Source organism: Haliotis cracherodii, unplaced genomic scaffold (genome assembly GCF_022045235.1).
Source record: "Haliotis cracherodii isolate W230 unplaced genomic scaffold, xgHalCrac1.p SCAF_14, whole genome shotgun sequence".
Taxonomy (NCBI): Eukaryota; Metazoa; Mollusca; class Gastropoda; order Lepetellida; family Haliotidae; genus Haliotis; species Haliotis cracherodii.
In genome coordinates, this window is record NW_027266269.1 from 30,044,513 (window position 1) to 30,065,561 (window position 21,049).

At 42.8% G+C, this 21,049-nt stretch overlaps 1 protein-coding gene across 6 annotated transcripts in view; it reads right to left on the reverse strand.

Moving 5' to 3' along the window:
* Positions 1–12,328: 12,328 nt before the first annotated feature.
* Positions 12,329–21,049, reverse strand: part of LOC139461178 (pyruvate kinase PKM-like) — a 72,256-nt gene continuing 63,535 nt past the window's right edge. For 5 of the 6 annotated variants that reach the window (XM_071242764.1, XM_071242763.1, XM_071242765.1 and 2 more), the window contains one exon: positions 12,329–13,093. In XM_071242764.1, coding sequence (XP_071098865.1) covers positions 12,804–13,093 — 290 coding nt within the window. In that variant the 3' untranslated portion in view covers positions 12,329–12,803. Of the gene's footprint in view, positions 13,094–19,845; positions 19,864–21,049 lie in introns of all 6 variants that reach the window. The other variant, XM_071242762.1, reaches the window with a different exon arrangement.

Genomic DNA, 21,049 nt, shown 5'->3' on the forward strand with positions numbered 1-21,049 from the left:
ACCCACAACCACACCCACATCCACATCAATACCCACAACCACACCCACATCCACATCAAGACCAACAACCACACCAACATCCACATCAAGACCAACAACCACACCCACATCCACATCAATACCCACAACCACACCCACATCCACATCAATACCCACAACCACACCCACATCCAGACCAATACCCACAACCACACCCACATCCACATCAGGACCCACAACCACACACACATCCACACCAAGACCCACAGCCACACCCACATCCACACCAAGACCAACAACCACACACACATACACACGAATACCCACAACCACACCCACATCAACACCAATACCCACAACCACACCCACATCCACACCAATACCAACAACCACACCCACATCCACACCAATACCCACACCCACATCCAGACCAATACCCACAACCACACCCACATCCACATCAAGACCAACAACCACACCCACATCCACACCAATACCCACAACCACACCCACATCCACACCAATACCAACAACCACACCCACATCCACACCAATACCAACAACCACACCCACACCCACACCAATACCCACAACCACACACACATCCACACCAATACCCACAACCACACCCACATCCACATCAAGACCCACACCCACACCCACATCCACATCAAGACCAACAACCACACACACATCCACACCAAGACCAACAACCACACACACATCCACACCAATACCCACACCCACACCCACATCCACATCAAGACCAACAACCACACCCACATCCACATCAAGACCCACACCCACACCCACATCCACATCAAGACCAACAACCACACCCACATCCACACCAATACCCACAACCACACCCACATCCACATCAATACCAACAACCACACCCACATCCACATCAATACCCACAACCACACCCACATCCACATCAATACCAACACCCACACCCACATCCACATCAATACCAACAACCATACCCACACCCATACCCACATCCACATACACACCAATGCCCACATCCACAACACACACACACCAATACCCTGACCCATACTCACACCTTTCCCTACCCACACCAACACCTACACACACCAATAGCTACACCCACACCCACACCAATACCCCAACCCACACCCACATCCACACCAATAGCTACACCCACACCCACACCAATACCCCGACCCACACCCACATCCACACCAATAGCTACACCCACACCCACACCAATACCCCAACCCACACCCACATCCACACCAATAGCTACACCCACCCCAACACCAATACCCCGACCCACACCCACATCCACACCAATAGCTACACCCACACCCACATCCACACCCACATCCATACCCCGACCCACACCCACACCTACACACACCAATACCAACATTCACACCCACACTCACATCCACACCAATACCAACATCAACACCCACATACACACCAATACCAACAACCACACCCACACCAATACCAATACCAACAACCACACCAACACCCACATCCACATACACACTCACATCCACACCAATACCAACATCCACACCCACACCCACATCCATACCCAATCCTACACCCACACCCACACCTACACACACCAATACCCCAACCCACACCCACACCAATACCCACATCCACTTCCATACCCGCAACCACTACCACATCCACACCAATAGTCACACCCACACCAACATCCACATCCATACCCACACCCACACCCACACTAATGCCCACACCCACATCCACACCAATGCCCACACCCACACCAACACCCATACCCCCTCTCCCCCCACACCAATGCCCACACCCACACCCACACCCATACCCCCTCTCCCCCCACATCAATACCCACACTAAAACCAATACCCATTTGTAAAAAAGGCGTTAAAATGCAACACGACAATGCGACATTATCAATCCCTTTTTTACACGTTTTGATGGGGCGACAGTGCGACAGTGCGACAACGTGACATATTGTGACCTTGAAAAATGTCGCGTTGTCGCATTGCCGCGCTTTGGTATTAAAAAGATTATTCAAAGAGGGACACTGCGACAAAGGCCCGAAATGTCTCATGGTCGCATTGTCGCGCTATCTGCTTGCGTTAGGGAGGGCGACAACGCGACAACGCGACAATGTCCCTAGTCTAGTGTCTAGTATTTCATAGGGAATGGACGTCATATGTGATTTGGACAAGTGTGACTGATGGGAAACATGACATTGATATTTTGATGTTGTGATTCATTAATTTCGTATATCTGTCGAACGACTGGACGTTCTTGTGACCAGAAACTGGTGGGCTGGGACACTATTGTCGGATAAAGTTTGGATCATTCGTTTTTCAAGCGCTGTGGTTCGTCAACCCTTTGTTTGTGGACAGTTCACTCCTTCAAGCGTGTTTCTACTGTTAATATTCCTCATTATCGGAATCAGTTTTGAGGGTGATGTGTGGCGTCGCCCCACTGCATGCGTCTGTGGGGCGTGGCCGACCTCAGTCCAAAGTAGGGTGTATTGTTCCACAGCATCTGGAGACTTAGTGCCAAGCTATCCGCATTCACGGAGTTTATTCAGTTCAATATCGGACACAAGATCAGCTCGCTGGGTAAGTGCATAGATTCCGCTAGCAGATGTTTGTAATTGTGTCGCTTAATGTTAAGTTCACTGTGGCTTATTTCTTCTACCTTTCTTGTGTCATTTTAACTTTCCTGTATACACTTGTGCTCTAAATTCATGTCAAGTTTAGTTTTTTCATTGTGTTTTCATTTGCATTGGCAGTTAAGAACTTTTCGATATCATCATCGTTCACAAAGGCAAACCTCTCTGCATTCAGTCCGGTGTTTGGATTCGGGGGACGAAAAGGTCGTAAGTCCTCTTGCACAGACGCTGGAAATCCCGGACTTGGTGGTGTTGATCTTGGCGCACAGGGGCAGTCTCTGGCCAAACTCTGAATCTTGGAACTTCAAGCTGGCCATATGCAGTTTTGACAGACATTAAATGTGTTCAGAGGTTGAATTATGCGAATGACTCTTCCTGTCAGATCTCCGTATACTTTAAAGAGGTCATTTACTCTGACAGGTGTCGAATGGTCAGACATCTATGTTTACAAAAGTGTTTGAAATTACGTTAATTGTAAACTGAAACTGATGCGAAATAAAGGCTTTATTGATTATAATGTGAAATCATATCGTTGATATGAAACTATGTTCTTGTATTAAAAATCTCGAATCAGTGAGATTGTAGCACGTAAAACATGTGAATGAATGCCCTGGATTTGTGAATGAACTCAATGAGAGAAAAATACCCAATACCCACACCCACACCCACACCAATACAAAACCCAAACCAGACCAAACCACACACCCACCCACAACCCACACCCACACCCACACACACACATATCTACACACACACGCATCCCCCTCCCCCCCCCCCCCCCCCCCCCCCTACACACACACCCACCCACCCACACCCTACCCCCCACCCCACCCCACCCCACACCCACACACCCGACATGGGTACAATGTGTGAAGCCCATTTCTGGTGTCCCCTGCCGTGATATTGCTGGAATATTGCTAAAAGCTGCGTAAAACCATACTCAATCACTCTAACAAAAACACTAATCCGTCCTCTCTCTCCCTCTTATCACCTTTGGAAAAGAAATGCATACCCTATAAATAAAATCGTTTCTGTAAAATCGATTCTTATCATTCTGACAGATTTGTTTACAGTCATTCTAAATAAAGTAAATACAACCAAATGGTATTGACATTCCTTCAAGAGGCGATGTTTACCTCCTGCAGGTATTTTGGTTTTAAAGATAAGAGGATTGGATTGGCGCACCTATTGTCTCGTCTTCCATATGACATTTACCTAAAGTTAAAATAAAGTGAACACTATATATATCTTTACTTTGTGCACCAGTGTTTCAGTGAAAGGTTCGAGCAGTGAAGTAAGGAGGATGAGCTTCGCATTTCTAGTGTTCCTGGTTCCTGGGGTCCAGTGTATCATCACAAGTCAATGGAGCGTTGTATCTAGACAACGAGATAGCACTGTGGGAGGGTTCTGGAATGGTTCAAATACATCCTTGATCCAGTGTGTCCATATGTGCTTACACTCTACGGAGTGCAACGCAGTAGCTACCAAATCCACTACCAAACCAAGAGCCCGACTGTGTGTGTTTCTGAAGCACAGATCTCCAACCAACCCAAAACCATCTCCTGAAGACCTTCTTGTCTTTGTGCCTCGACGGACCATCACCGATAGCACGCCAAAGAACCCACCCTCAATGTTCACAACGGAGGTCATCAACAAAGCCTCACCAAGCACACATGAGAACACCTTTGATGAACTCCCATCTACAGCACACCCAGGTGGGCGAGGAACAAACGCATCAAACCCGTACAGTACAGTCACAAGAAGTCCCCTGGTTTCACATCTTGCCACCACGAAGAAGACCGAAAAACAATACCAAGATCTGGCAATAAACCTATCTGGTTTGGTTGTAATTCAGCAATACAATCACAGACAGATAGGAAATGCATTGTATACTTTAGATACTGGGAGCTGGGCGTTTAAGCAGCACAGAATGACTGTTGAAAGCAAGATCATTAAGGTTGTGTTTGATCCAAAGACGTATCTGATATATCGAGTGGAGTACAATAAGATAAGTCGGGGCTTCACAGTGAGATCAACTTCCTTGAAGACACTTGATGAGATGCGTCTGTTTGAAATACCCCATCCAAGTATGGTGGATATTAATGTAGATGATAATGGTCTCTACGTGGTCACAGAAACCTATACGGGAATCATTTTGATAAAAAGGGAATTGGTCTACACTGGAAACATGGAACACGACAAGACACTTTTCACCTTTCCCAAGGACATAAATGTTGACAGTATGCAAAGCTTAAACGTGGACCCAATTCGCAACAAGCTATACTGGCACACTGCGAAGTCTCGCAAAAGGGTACTGTTGTATATGGCTGACTTCACCATGGAACATGCCAAACCGGTCCAACTTGAGCTTCAAACAAGGAGTGCCTACCTCTACCCGTTCACTGAGGTGTACTGGGCGGATGACCAAGGTGTACTGTCGGTGGCTGACTTTGAACGGAACGTGTCAAGGCGTGTTACGCGATGTGGAACTCCAGTGAAGTCCACTGCAACGGTTGGGAGACACAACAGGTATTGGTATCTGACCTGTTCTACTGGTATTAATACCAGGATCCGTATCTATGATGGTAAAATGAAATTCATGAAAGAGTTGCAAGTGAAGTTCAAAGGTATAGTTGCATCTGAATAGTGTTTGTTTGTTTGTGAAATATGAAGCTCACCCCTACAAAGCCATAACGTGTTTGTTTGTTTGTTCGTTCGTTCGCCGCACTCAGCAATATTACAGCTATATGACGTCGATTTGTAAATAATCAAGTCTGGACCAGACAAGCCAGTGATTGACATCACGAGCATCGAACCACGCCATTGAGATCGATGACATGCAGCAACCAAGTCAGTGAGTCTGACCACCCGATCCCGTTAGTCGCCTCTTACGACAAGCATAGTCGCCATTTAAGGCAAGCATGGGTTGCTGCAGACCTATTCTACCCCGGATCTTCACGGGTCCATCTGAATAGTGGATCAAACGTATACCAATAGTATACGATAAGATGGGCAATGTTAAAGTTCAAGTCTCATGGCTATGTACAACTGCAGATTTGGGTAAATATGGCTTACTTGCACCTGTCTTTACAACGAGGCGGATCCTTTATAGACAGAGGCTCCATACATGATCTTGTTGGAGGAAATTACTTCCAAAATTACACGCTTACAAGCCCACCCCTCCGTTCGCACGCAAGTGTATGAGTACGAGTGGGTTTAAAATATTGAAATATTTGGTTGGTTTGTTGTTTAACCCCGCACTCAGCAATATTGCAGCTATATGACGGTGGTCTGTAAATAATCGAGTCTGGACCAGATAATCCAGTGGTTTCCTCTTACGACAAGCATCGTTGCCTTTTACGCAAACATGGGTTGATGAAGACCTATTCTACCCCGGATCTTCACAGGTCTATTGAAATATACTCCTTTATCTTTCAAAAACGGAAATGTGACAAGGGTCATTTACGTCACACAACTGAGATCACTATTCGGTGAGAAACAATGTGCGAAACGTACTATTTCTTCAATTGTGTTTATTGTTCGAGTTTCTTGACATTCTTTTATTTTGTTGTGTGACTATTCTGTGTTTAAAATATTCGCTGATCTGTGTATAAAATGATGAAACACCGATCGTACTTACTTCTTTCCTTTTTTAGGTATCCTGACCACAGGTAACGGGTATTTTCGACTATGACAGTGAGTGAGTGAGTATGGTTTTACGCCGCTTTTAGCAATATTCCAGCAATATCACGGCGGGGGACACCAGAAATGGGCTTCACAAATTGTACCCATGTCGGGAATCGAACCCGGGTCTTCGGCGTGACGAGCGAACGCTTTCACCACTAGGCTACCCGACCGCCCCGACTATGACAGTGACAATAGTTGTCGAGATATAACACAGGGCCAGGCGCGGTGACTTGTTTGTTATTGGTTCGAGAAATTTACATGAGGGCATGGGGCCACGGTGACGAGTAATCGTTGGAACGATGTAACCACACTTACATAAGAATTTTTTTCTTTGTCTCACATGTGTATAATAATATGCGCACATACACAATACATAAATAATTTTGAAAATATTGTTTCGAACATTCCTAACTGTAACTTATTACACTAAACACACCCGTGAAGATCCGGGATAGAAAAGGTCATCAACAACCCATGCTTGCCGTAAAAGGCGACTATGCTTGTCGTAAGAGGCGACTAACGGGACCGGGTGGTCAGGCTCGCTGACTTGGTTGATGCTTGTCATCGTATCCCAATGGCGTGGATCGATGTCCATGATACCAATCACTAGATTGTCTGACCCAGACTCAATTATTTACAGACCGGCGTCATATAGCTGGAATATTGTTGAGTGCGGCGTTAAACAACAAACAAACAACGACTTCTCACACCTTAACAGTTGACTCAACTTTGTGTGGATATATCTCTATGACATCATATGAAATAGACCAAAAAAGATTTCACTAACGCCTGGTCTGGTCCAGACTCGATGTTTTACAGACCGCCGTCATATAGCTGGAATATTGCTGAGTGCGGTGTGAAACAAAACAAATGGGAAGGAATTGTGACCAAAGAACCTCATACACATGTACGTGTAACGTTGTGCCGTTAGATGTCCCAGAGCTTGCGCCAAGTCTGTTCTACCAGTGTAGGAGATACCCTCCCACATCATCACGCTGCCACCACAAAATGAGTCCACTTTCTGTATGCAGTTTGTGCCTGTAAACACGACGTCTACCATCCGTGGCACAAAACGTGACTCGTCACTAAACCAAACTTGTCTCCATTGCAGTTGTGGCCGTACTTTGTGACCTTGACATCATTGACGTCGCAGCCGACATCAAAATGACACGTCGAATTGGTCTTCTAGCGCGAATACCTCCAACGCGTAAACGGTTCCACACGGTCTGGGCTGATATCCTACGCAATCCTGGTATTGCCGTAGTTGTAGAGGTTGTCCTGGTGGGTAAATGACGTAGCCGTATGAATCTGTCCTGTGCTCTGGTAGTGATACGTGGTCGACCGGATCTCTGAAGGTCTCGTGTCTAATAACGGTTCCAGTCTTGTAATGGTGCTTGGTTCTACGTGGACAAACCGGTCTTCAGAAGATGATTCTTCTGTTTGCAGTGGATGGCGTTGTTTCGGTAGGCTTCGTCAGTCGTGGCATGTTTTCGCTGTTCACTTACTGTAAGATTGTGATTGTATGCAAATGCAAACCCAACGTTTTAACAGCTCAACAAGTGATGTTGCTCGTGCATTTCATGTTGGTGTGCTTTGGCGCCAGGCTCTCACGACAAAGTGTTTTTCCGATTTTTTGCATCTTTTCACCAAATTTCTGCAGTGCTTCATTCATTTTGGGTATTCATTTTGTATGGATTTTGGAAACGTTGTCATATTTTTACGATTTTACTAGTTTTGTGTTGTTTTTTTTTGCAGTGTATATTTCAAGCAGTTTCTTGGGCAATGTTTTTTTCTTCACGCTCTAAAGATAGACCATCTGCCTCCGTTGTCTAGTTGATAGAGCACCTGCCTGAGGACCGCCCTGTGGTCAAATGGATAGAGCGTCTGCCCGCAAATCGGCTTGGTGGTCTAGTGGATAGCACATCAGCACAGAGACTGCATCCGTTGACTATACCATCTCGCCAGAGACAGCCTCCTTGTCTACTAGGCAGAGCATCTGCCAGGATACCGCCTCTATGGTAGATTGCATTTCTGCCCAGAAAGCAGGTCAGTGGTTGGATCCCCTGGCCACATGATACCAAATGATGTTATAAGATGGTACTTGTTATTACCCTACCTGGTATCCATTTCAAACTGTGGCATAGTATCTCAGTGGGCTAAACTGTCTAATTTCTTAAGTTTTGCTGTTTTTGTGTGAGGAATAGTACCTGGTCCTTTAAGTATGGTCATTCAGACATTACTTTCATCTTCTAACAGCAGTTTATAGCAAGTCATAAGTGATGCTTTTGCTGGAACACTTTGAGTGATGACTTCCTTACGAGGAAGAGTTGGGCTCTACAAAGCGGCTTCTATCAGTATTCCAGGTGTGTCAGCTTGATGTGGGGAGGAGAGCCTGAAGTGATACAGGACCCAGAATCATTACCACTTTGGTGAAACCAAACATACGAGCAGGAGTATGGTGGTGACCAACCTGGAAACATAATCAGGGCGAACTGGTTTTGTTTGTTTGTTGTTGTTTAAGGCCACACTCGGCAATATTCCAGCTATATGACGGCAGTCTGTACATTACTGTCTGGACCAGACAATCCAGTGTTTGACATCATGATTTGGTTTGTTTAACGCCGCACTCAGCAATATTCCAGCTATATGCCATCAATCTGTAAATAATTGAGTCTGAATTAGACAATCCAGTAATTGATATCATGAGCATCGATCCTTGCAAAGTTGGATTGATAACATGCATCAGCAAAGTCATCAAGCCTGACCATCGAACCCATTAGACGTCTCTTACGACAACCATAGTCACCTTTTACGGCAAGCACTAAGCTCCTCTGATGTCATCCTGAGGCCACAGAACCACTGAACAGAAGACCAAACGCACATCCTAGCCACTCACTATAATGTTTATTCATGTCCAGATGTGTTAGACTAAAACAGGGGAAAACAGTATAGGGAGTTCACAGCTTTGTACATTGCACCGCTAAGAAAGACAGGCTGAGAGGAAGAGACACAAACACAGGTACAGGAGCTGGACCCCAAACTAGAGTGTATTCTTTAAGTAGACTGACAACCTGACCCTAGTGTTGGTGAACTCTTCTCTCCTGCTGCTGTGTGGTGAATGACAGGAGATTCCTGGGCAGCATCAAACACAACAAAAACATCAGTATATAAGATAACCAATAGCACTCAATAGATGACCTTGTATTGATAAGAACAGCTCTGTTAGATACTGATAACAATAAATCATCTGAGCCCATCCTGGTTTCCTTTGAGGCAATACCAGGAAGACATGGTTCAGTAAGTATTATCTTTCAACAGACCAACCTTATTTCAAGACCCTTCTTGAAAGTACAACAATTACCAACATAATTAAAGAAGTCATTCCATGTATTCTTTAATCACTTGTAGAGAATATATTTTTTTCAAAGTAGTTAAATACTGAAGTATTGTTTTGCCTTTGTCTCCAGAAGTATCAAGGAAAAAATGAAATGAAATCGGTCTGTCTTTAATATCATATACTTGATGTTTCTTATGATGGTGACTGTCCTACACCTTCTGTTTAATGTACGCTGCTTACTTTCTGGGTGTGAGTGAGTTAGTGAGTGTCAGCTTGATGTGGGAGGAAAGCCCAAAGTGATGCAGGTCTCAGACGTTTACCACTTTGATGAAATCCACGAGCACAGGTATGGTGCTAACGAACCTAGAAATATAACTGGGGTGAACCAGGATCTGAACCAATGTTCATGTTTTTTAATGCCCAAAGGATGCTTCTCTGCACAGCGAATTTCAGCGCCACAGATACATGGGCCCCCCTCCCGTGCCCCCTTTTTTGCTTGTGAAGAGTGTCAGACTGTGAGCATGGTATTGATGGAGACAGCATTGACTATGTTACTTATTTAGGAGAACAAATAAACTCTTGCAGGTAAACCTACGTAGACAAATTATTTGTTCATAATGGCCAACACACATTCCGATAATCTCAAGTCAAGACTGTCAACAAAACAAACAAGACAAATAAAGAGTAAAATATTTGATAAATAAAAGCAAGGTTACTACAGATACATAACAGACTACAATGCTATATCCATTAGTGTGGTGCTGATAAGCTGCAATAATGTTGGGAAATCAACAAACTCCCATAAAAAGGGCATTGTTTTGGAACATACATTTCAGCAAAACATTCCAAATGTTTCACTATCATTCATATTTCCTCATGCCATTCACACACAGGCTACGTTCTCATAATGGACTGACCTCTTCATTCTGAGGTATTAGATACAAAAACTTTGGCAATGATTAGGGTTATTCAACGAGGAGGTCGGTTAGACATTAGAGCACAAAGAATGAGAAGAAGACACAGCTATTACAAACCAGCTGGTGTCATGAAAGAAAGAGGTCACACTAATCTACGCATCCTTATCTCTAACCATCACCAATGTCTTGCCAAATGCAATTAGAATAAATTTGAAGAAAAACAGAAAAACGTAAAACAAGAAGTGTGCGCACTTCCTTGCAAAACCAGAAGCATCTCCATCCCTTCCATTTCCTCAAAGCTTAGACTCAATCAGTCATTTGTTATTCAGTACAGAAGAGGCAAAATGCCTTAAGTACATATGATAGACATGTGCCAAAAGAATTCCCCAGGGCCATTTTGGAAGAAGTCCCTGGAAGAACAAGCTCTGACATCAACCACCCTGGTGTAGTAGTCATTACAAAAAATACCGGCATTAGCGGTACAATTCCCCCCCCCCCCCCCCTCCACAAAATTAAAAGTCTTGTTTCACGGGGCTGCAAAATAATGTCAACACAGAAAACTGAAAACAAAAAGCCCAAAACAGTTACTGAATCAGTTGCTCAGTGACCCTTTAGTGCAGTAATCAATATCATACTACTCAACATTTGCAAAGGACCAAAATAGTCATCTTTAGTCAAAGGTGTGGTCCTCAGCAAGTACCGAGTTATATATGTGACCCACCAGGAGAAATGTACCTTCTTGGTACCAGGACACAATTGTGCTCTGACGTCATAAAGATAGACTTTTGATGTCATCTTACTTCCGTAAAATTTGCCGTGTTTGGACTACAAAAATAGGCTATTTTCTCTCTCGTTAGTTTGTAATGTAATAAAACAATTTCAAAACATTTCAGCATACATTATATTTCGAAACTGCAACTATTACATCAACAGTTATAAATGGGCCTTTGCAGAAAATGAGTCTAAACATTTGATGCCAATGCGTCTCAGTAATAATTATGAATTGAAGCTTATGAATTGTATTTTTAAGATGACAAAGTTAAAAAAAATATTAAGATGTCAAAATGTGATTTTTCACTCATAAGGTCTCTTATCTCATGGATGGTCACATATAATGATTCATTAAGATTCATTATATATATTCAAATATATATAATAAACATTTACATGTGTGTTGCTTTGCTTAAAGATGTCTCCCTTGGGACTGATTCGTTCACCCTAAATCTTGTTCAACAATCCTCTATCACAGATGGTGTAGCTACTCACCAGGTTCAAGTATTCCACAACTGAGCAATATTATCATCAGTTACCAACAACATTAACTTAACAAGATAATTGATCAACTATTGTATATTACTTTCATTGGTCGGGATGCAAGACTCAGCCAGTGAGTCAAACAGGATCATCTGGGCATGGGGACGGGCCACGAAGAAATCAGGTTCACTTGTGGCCAGAGGTATAATTTTACTTGTTTCAACACTTCAAAGATCCAACTTAAACTGAATCTTTAATCAACAGGACAATATTCAACCTTCAAGCCTATTCACTTACATCAAAACATTCTTTAGAGTTTCTTTTAGAACGTATAAATAGTAGGATGCAATAGTTACCTTCAAATCTATCTCACATACTTCATTACATATTTATCAGTGTTTCTTTTAGAATGTATAAACAGTAGTTTCGTTAAAAAAACCCAAATGATCCAGGAAAGTATTCTTCACTGGAAGGCAAACCTTTTTACTGTGATGCTTATAACACTGCTAACTCCAGTAATGAAGGAAGCATACAGACATTGTAACACATAGACAAGAGAACCTGATCCAACTTGACATATCCCCTCAGATACACATTACAACATAGGCGTGACACTCCTCCAAACCTCTTCTCTGTACAGCTTTAACAGAGAACCTACAACAAAAGGCATCCTTGAGTAAACATTAACAGTACTAGCTCACAAGTAACCTAAACCACGACAGGGCAGGCGGGGAGAAGCAGGTCATGGAAGTGGCTAGTGGATGTCATGGCAAGCAGAATGATGTGCCTCACGACATTAACAGTGGTTCACAGACCCTTCCTTCATGACCTCTATAGGACACCTGAATAATGTTTACACTGACAGAATATTCTGTGCTGAAAGAAAACCCATTATCATAGAGGATATAGCTCCACCATCCAAGACATCCTCAAGCCAAATTTCAACCTACAAAGGATGACTCCATTAGAAGAACTTGGTATCTTTCCCATCGCCTTTCTGGTCACTGGCGCCTGCACCTTCCTTGCTGAAACAAGGAATGCTGGAGATGCCGACAATTGGGGGCAGGAGCTCCTTGTCCTTCATCTCTGTGGCGGTGATGATCCTCATGGTGTTGGTTGAGCCGGAGCCGGGCTTCCACCCAGTCATCACGACAATCGAGTCCCCTTCTTGGATGAACCCGCGCCCCATCCCCGAGCTGATGGCCATCCAGATGCGACGGTCAACATCGGCAGTCCACTCATTCATGCGGCTATCTGCAAAACATTATATTCATCTTCATAATTGGGGAAGGTATACTTTTTCTCTCATGTAACAGTACTTAGTACTCATTATACCTTATTTTGATGAGTGAATGAATGAATCCCCAGTCAACAAGATATCTGCTCTATCATGCGGAAATAATCATGTCTGGACCAGACAAACTAGCGGTTGATAGCAAGACCAACTTCTTCAGGTTTTGGAATTCCAGGTTAAGATAGGTATTATAGCTGCCAAAGGTCCCAAACTAGAAAATTAGAATTTGTTCGATCTTCTGGTCGGACATCAAAGCTCAACGATAAAGGAAAAGGTTATCGTGTAGTTTCAGCAAATTCTGATATTATAGTGAGTGAGTTTGGTTTAACGCCGCTATTAACATTATTTCAGTTATATCACGGCGTGTCAGCTTAATGTGGGAGGAAAGCTCGAAGGGATGCAGGTCTCAGACGTTTACCACTTTGGTGAAACCCACGAGCACAGGTATGGTGCTGACAAACCTAGAAACATAATCGAGGCGAACTGGGATTCGAACCCACAATCATAGGTTTCTGGCGTGCACAGCCAATCGCGGCACCTTAGACGACTGGGCCACCCGTGCCCCCACTGATATTTTAAGTGGAGTGCCTCGGCTGGACAGGTGCAAACACCATAAATAAACTTCATACCAGTCGATAGTCAAATCATCGAAGCTAAAGGCTAAATAATAACCTCAATTTACCTGTGTCTTTGAAAATGTATTCCGTGTAAATTTTTTGGCATGTTATTTGCATGAATTTAGGAAGAAATCATATATCAGAACAGTTGGCAGCTATGCAACATGACCTTGTCAGTGCTTCACAGGGTTGTAAACACAACATTCCTCCATCACTGGCGACCACACACAGCAGTTTCCCAGAGTAGTCAATATTATTCCAATAATTACTCTTGATGAGGTCAATATGTGGAAACAAGGACTCAAGGACCTGACCCCTGAGGTGGTCAGACCACCGAAGGAGTCGGGTACGAGGGTCCTTGTTTTCATATATTGACCTCATTAATAGTAATCAATCGTTGTTATACCGAAATTCACTTTTAAGTTAAAAAAGTCTTTAAACCATCCTGTTTCATTACAGTAACAGTAAAATTAGACATGTCACTATTACATGACACAGGATCTGTATGAAATTTGGGATGATGGAGGAACGCATTGTCTACAAACCCGTGACATATTGACAATATCACGGGTCCATTATTCAATAGTCGGGTTGTCATGCACCAGTGATGGTGAAACACATTGTACAAACCCGTGACATATTGACAATATCATGGGTCCATTATTCAATAGTCGGGTTGTCATGCACCAGTGATGGTGAAACACATTGTACAAACCCTTGACATATTGACAATATCATGGGTCCATTATTCAATAGTCGGGTTGTCATGCACCAGTGATGGTGAAACACATTGTAGAAACCCGTGACATATTGACAATATCATGGGTCCATTATTCAATAATCGGGTTGTCATGCACCAGTGATGGTGAAACACAATGTACAAACCCGTGACATATTGACAATAGCATGGGTCCATTATTCAATAGTCGGGTTGTCATGCACCAGTGATGGTGAAACACATTGTACAAACCCGTGACATATTGACAATATCACGGGTCCATTATTCAATAGTCGGGTTGTCATGCACCAGTGATGGTGAAACACATTGTACAAATCCGTGCCATATTGACAATATCACGGGTCCATTATTCAATAGTCGGGTTGTCAAGCACGGGGGTTGATTTCAGGTTTAATAAACAAGACATGCTGGAAAATCAGTGTTAGTCTTTCAAACAGTAATAAACAATATACCCGGTACCATAAAGTCATAATAAACACTATGTATATAACAATAAACCTCAATAAACATACTATTATATTAAAGTTAACATTTAACAATAAACTTTATTAGTGTTTTATCATATTCGTTTACACATCTAAAATCAACTTGAACCTGAAAACCTATCAATATCCAAATCAGGACTATTAATACAAAACATTAACAAATGACACATTAAAAAGTTACGACACAGATAAATCCTCATTCTTGAGCAAATCAGAGAAATAACACAGACTGATCCCAAATGACAGTTCCACAGAAGATTGTAGACAATTTAATGGCACTGTCAAAAAAATAATATTAAAAGCTATTCAGTCAAATAATGAGCTGATTGTCATGACATTCAATCATTAAGTTATTTCCCCAATGATCATAAAACAAATTAATCATTTTAAACATCAAACATTTTTACATTCTAAGAATGTCTTTAGCAAATTATTCAAAACTCTCCTGGATGCAAGCAATTTTTTTTGTTTTCACACAAAATATTTAAATTCTGACTCTTTCTTTGACTTTTTTTCACACTCCTCAAAAGAGAAATGTTGCCAACCAGCTCCAACTTTTGTTTGTTTGTTGTTTAACGCCGCACTCAGCAATATCCCAGCTATATGACGGCGGTCTGTAAATAATCAAGTCTGGACCAGACAATCCAGTGATTGACATCATCAGTATCAATCCACGCAATTGAGATACGACGACATGCATCAACCAAGTCACCGAGCCCGACTACCCGATCCCGTTAGTCGACTCGTACATCAAGCATAGTTGCCTTTTACGGCAAGCATGGGTTGCTGAAGACCTATTCTAGCTTTCTCCAACCTTTCAAAAGCCTTTACCTGAGAACCAATTGCTTTTCTTCTTCAACATAACATGAATGTCATTAAATCATTACCCTTATCTGGAGGTACAAGACTTCAGCATCTTGGTACTAGAGTCGCTTTTTTATATGATCTGAATAAACTTCATTAAATATAACTGTTTGATTGGCATTCTAGAAGTTTGCATACAACTTTATGGTGTACTTCTGGTCTATTGCATACAGCAAAGATTTTTCTTATTTATTCAATATGAAGGTTTTCTCTCATTAGCAGTAGAAGTTAAAACAAAACCAAAACCAAAATTATATACTGTATTCGACGTAATAAGTGCCCAGGGCGCTCTCAAAATTAGAAATAGGGGGCTCTTATTAGAATATTATTTTGGTGAAAAAAAAGTTGAAAGATAAATTTCGTGGTTTATGCTGACAGCCTGAAATGTTTATGTATGACAGATATATTTTTCTAGAATTTAATTGCCCATAATTAAGGGTGCATATGACACACGAGTGCGTATTGTACGCGAATAAATAAGTCTTGTGTACACTGATCAATCGGAAGGGGTGCTAATTGGGATTGTTCACTAGCCAATATATTAGCAAATGTTGCCGTGGGCGCTTATTAGGTCGAATACGGTAATAAGGCAACTTATCCATTGACCCACAAAGAACAATGACAGTACAACACACTACAGCTGTGACAAGGTGTGGAGATCAACAGAGGACACACATGGCAAGCTTAGCATCTCAGACCACTGATTCCCAAAACGCATCTACAATTGTTTGGGCCTCCTCGAAGTAATCTCTGCTGTAGTAAATTCATGGTAAACATGGTAAAGTTACGATAATCGGAGTGATGTGATTGCTTTGGAGTTGGAGTACATTCCAGCTGGACCCAGCTTACAGGTCATCTTACACAAAACGACCATAGTTTTAAGACTGTTGTAAGTCCATATTAAAGGATGAGTGTTAAGACAGCCGTGGAATGGGGCACTGAAATAGATACAGTGGTCAAGATGTTAAGTTTGCTTTGCAAGTTGGCCCAGTTCTGCTCATGCCAACTCAGCACTATGACAGTCAGGAGATATTAAACAGAGTAGTCGGTGTCTGTCAGGAGATATTAAACAGAGTAGTCGGTGTCTGTCAGGAGATATTAAACCGAGTAGTCCATGTCTGTCAGGAGACGTTAAACCGAGTAGTCCATGTCTGTCAGGAGAAATTAAACCGAGTAGTCCATGTCTGTCAGGAGACATTAAACCGAGTAGTCCATGTCTGTCAGGAGACATTAAACCGAGTAGTCCATGTCTGTCAGGAGACATTAAACCGAGTAGTCCCTGTCCGTCAGGAGAGGCCATAACATCTTGCATCTGTCCTATTACAGTGTTGGCATAATAGAACTGGGGCTTCCACGGCATACCATACCATATCATACCAGACATTCAAAAAATATATTAATATTTAGCAACTGGCGAAAATAAGAAAATCCCATTGTCCTCAGGAAAAACACAAACGGGTCCAATCACCCTGGGTGAGCGGCAATACGTATACCTGTGTGCATGGACACCTATAATTTCCATGAGCTGTAATTGTAGCTATGAGTTTGTTCCATCTCTACTGATGATTGAAAATTTGTGTGAAAACTGGAACCCAATTGCCAAAGTATGTCTGCTCGGTAAGACAACACATCAACTTTGGACTATGCTAATATGAAGGCTCATGTGTACATTACTAAGGTGAAAAATTATTTAAAAATTACGCCTGTTGTGATGGCAAAGTCACAAATTAAATGGTACTGGATTATTTGTCAGATACGCAAAGTGAAAAAAGCTCCAAGAGGTTTATGTCACTTTAAGCAGTATTCCAGCAGTGGCAGTGGGAGGGGGATGCAAGTGTACCTACCGCATTTGCCGTACTAGGCGCCCCTCACTATATGACAGACCAATCTGTAATTAATCTTTATAAGCGCCCCCTACTAAGACCAAAAATTAACATGACAGTCTTCCTTGTCATGTGTATATTACAGAATTGTTGATAAATGTAAAGTGAATGAGTGAGTGAGTTGGGTTTAACGCCACTTTTAACAGTATTCCAGTTATATCACTGGACCCTGATCTTCGGATGCTGGCATGCTTAAGGGAGGCAAATCTGCACAGTGAATGAGTGGGTGGTCAAGTTGAGTATGTGGTGTGATGGGCAAGTTGGGTTTAAGGCCGCTTTTAACAGTATTCCAGTTATATCACGGCGTGTCAGCTTAATGTGGGAGGAAAGCCCAAAGTGATGCAGGACTCAGATGTTTACCACTTTGGTGAAACCCACGGTAGAAGTTGCCATGGACACCAGTTTATGCTCAGCGGACATTATTATACGGATTAGGGAGGGATGATATGAGTTTAAACAGTCACCATGGCTGACAACCCAATCATATCAAGTCTTAAGACAAGCTTGCTGTTGGCCTATTCTAATCTCCATGAGGAAGAATATCTTGGTCCCCTGTGAATAATGAAGTCTGGAAGAGGAAACAGACCATCAGTCATGTGTCCATCTAATACCCATTTCAGCAGGCTCCAAGGTCACAAGGTCACAAGGTCACAAGGTCACAGCCAAGGTAGGCATACCTAGGTGCCGTTGGTCAAAACAGTCTTAGCGCTACGACTGTCGTAAGTGAGTGAGTGAGTATGGTTTTACGCCGCTTTTAGCAATATTCCAGCAATATCACGGCAGGGGACACCAGAAATGGGCTTCACACATTGTACCCATGTCGGGAATCGAACCCGGGTCTTCGGTGTGACGAGCGAACGCTTTAACCACTAGGCTACCCGACCGCCCCACTGTCGTAAGTAGATGTTAAGGTATGGGAGTTACGATCGCCTTACCGCTAAGATCGCTTCGTACAACAGTACCCTGGTGGTCGCATCCAGTGACATACTCTATTAAGGGGCTACCGGTGGCCCAATCGTCTAGGGTGCTGCAAATTCACTGTGCAGAGTGGTCCTCCCTTGAGCACGCTAGTCACCTATGATAGTTTGAATCCCTGTTCGCCCAGATTGTTTCTAGGTTTGTCAGCACTATGCCCTGCATCACTTCAAGCTTCCCTCCCACATCCAGCTGACAAGCCGTGACATAACTGGAATACTGTTTAAAGCGGTCTTAAACCCAACTTGCCCATCACACCACATACTCAACTTGACCACCCACTCATTCACTGTGCAGATTTGTCTCCCTTAGTCATGCCAGCATCCGAAGATCAGGGTCCTTTGGGATGTGCCAGAAACCGGTGATCATGAGTTTGAATCGAGTTTTAAACTGTTTTTGTTTCCATCAATCTCACTCACTAACTCATTCATTTCAGTCTGATGTTAAAACAAGCATAATGTATGTCCTCTTACCACATGAATTCAATGAGTGAGTGAGTGAGTGAGTGTGTGTTTGTTTGTTGTTTAACGCCGCACTCAGCAATATTCCAGCCATATGATGGCGGTCTGTAAATAATCAAGTCTGGACCAGACAGTCCAGTGATTGACATCATAAGCATCAATCCACGCAATTTGGATACGATGACATGCATCAACCAAGTCAGCGAGCCTGACCACCCAATCCCCTTATTCGCCTCTTACGACAAGCACAGTCGCCATTTATGACAGGCATGGGTTGCTGTGAAGACCTATTCTACCCCGGATCTTCACAAGTGAGTGAGTGACTGAGTATTGTTTCACATCACTTTCAGAGTTATTCCATCAGTATCACATTGGGGGACAACAGAAGTGGAATTTTGCCCATTGTTCTCATGTGGGGATCAAACCCATGACTTCAGTGTGACAAGCAAACACTTAAAACACTAGGCTAGCCTACCACACAACACAAGTTTAAATATGACCCACTCCTGGGATGTGGTGTTAAACAAGCATACATATACAAGACTGTTCCTGTGACATCGTGAAACTAGTTCTAAGCAGGCAAGACTCAAAATATTAATCTTATTAATTAGAGCATCCAAGACAAAGGATTAATGGAAAGACAGTATGCTAAGGCTAAAATACGAAAAAAAAATATAGGTCTAGTTACCCGAGCCGGCAGCTTCATCTTGATAGGGGAAAAAAAAAACAAGGACATATCAATAGGTGTGAGGGAAGCATCTTGTCACGGAGGGCATAACTCCATGCGTGAACACACATAACATGTCAACTCAGGCTCTGCATGAATTAGTAACACACTGGCAATGGACAATCCCATTCCACAAAGCCATCTCAGTCTACCACAAATTCAAACCGTCAACACCAGAGTATCATCAGTGTAAAAAATATTGAACAGATTTCATAGGACGGAATAGGCAGGCAAAACAAGGATGGACATATGGATCACTGAAAATCAGTGATGACACAAGGTGTTTGTGCCATTTCATTAAAATCAGATCTTAGTTCTCGCTGTCGCTAAACAAAGATCTGAGGACATCCCATTACGGGTCACGTCCTTTCATATGACCAATCAAAGCTTCGCTAACCAGATCATGAAAGCGACAGCCGGGATGTGTTTTCTAATCATGCAACCTTGAAAACGTTAACACAGGGTATTCTGAACGACAGTTATGGCCCGTACGACAGATTCCGTCAAATGTATCGTCTATCTCTCGCTTCCTTGGGATAAACATTTGAACGGAGGAGGCGTTGCACAGTACGTGGGAAGCACTGCCATACAATCTCAACCATATATTGGACATTCCGGAATGTTCGTTTGTTCAGTTTTCAATTTTTTTATTGAGAATTGTGTCAATTGAAACGAGTGCCGAAAAGCTTGAGAAAGCTGCTTTCTAATTGGCTGATGTCGACTTCTTATTAGTCATGTGAGTGGTCGGTCAAAGTTCACAAAAGGTCGTTCTGACGTGACCCGTAATGGGATGTCCTCAGTTCTTTGTTTTGCGGCAGCGAGAACTTTGATCTGATTTTAATGAGATTGGGTGTTCGTGAGAAGGGTAAGCGTGAAAGTATATCTGTAACAACACTGTAAGACTGCTTTGTGGAACAAGGCTGTGGCATGATGATGATGAAGATAATGATGATAATGAAGATGATGATAATGATGATGAAGATTATGATGCAGCAAGCTATCTTGAAACAGGGGATAGACATTCGTAGCTCTGCCACTGCTTTGAGAAAGGGGTCCCACGATTGAAGGCTCATAACAAATTTTGGGGGTCAGTTTCCCACAACCCTGGGTAATCTGAAACACTGGTTTAATGGCTCAGGATAAGCTTGAGTTGATTTTCAGGGTG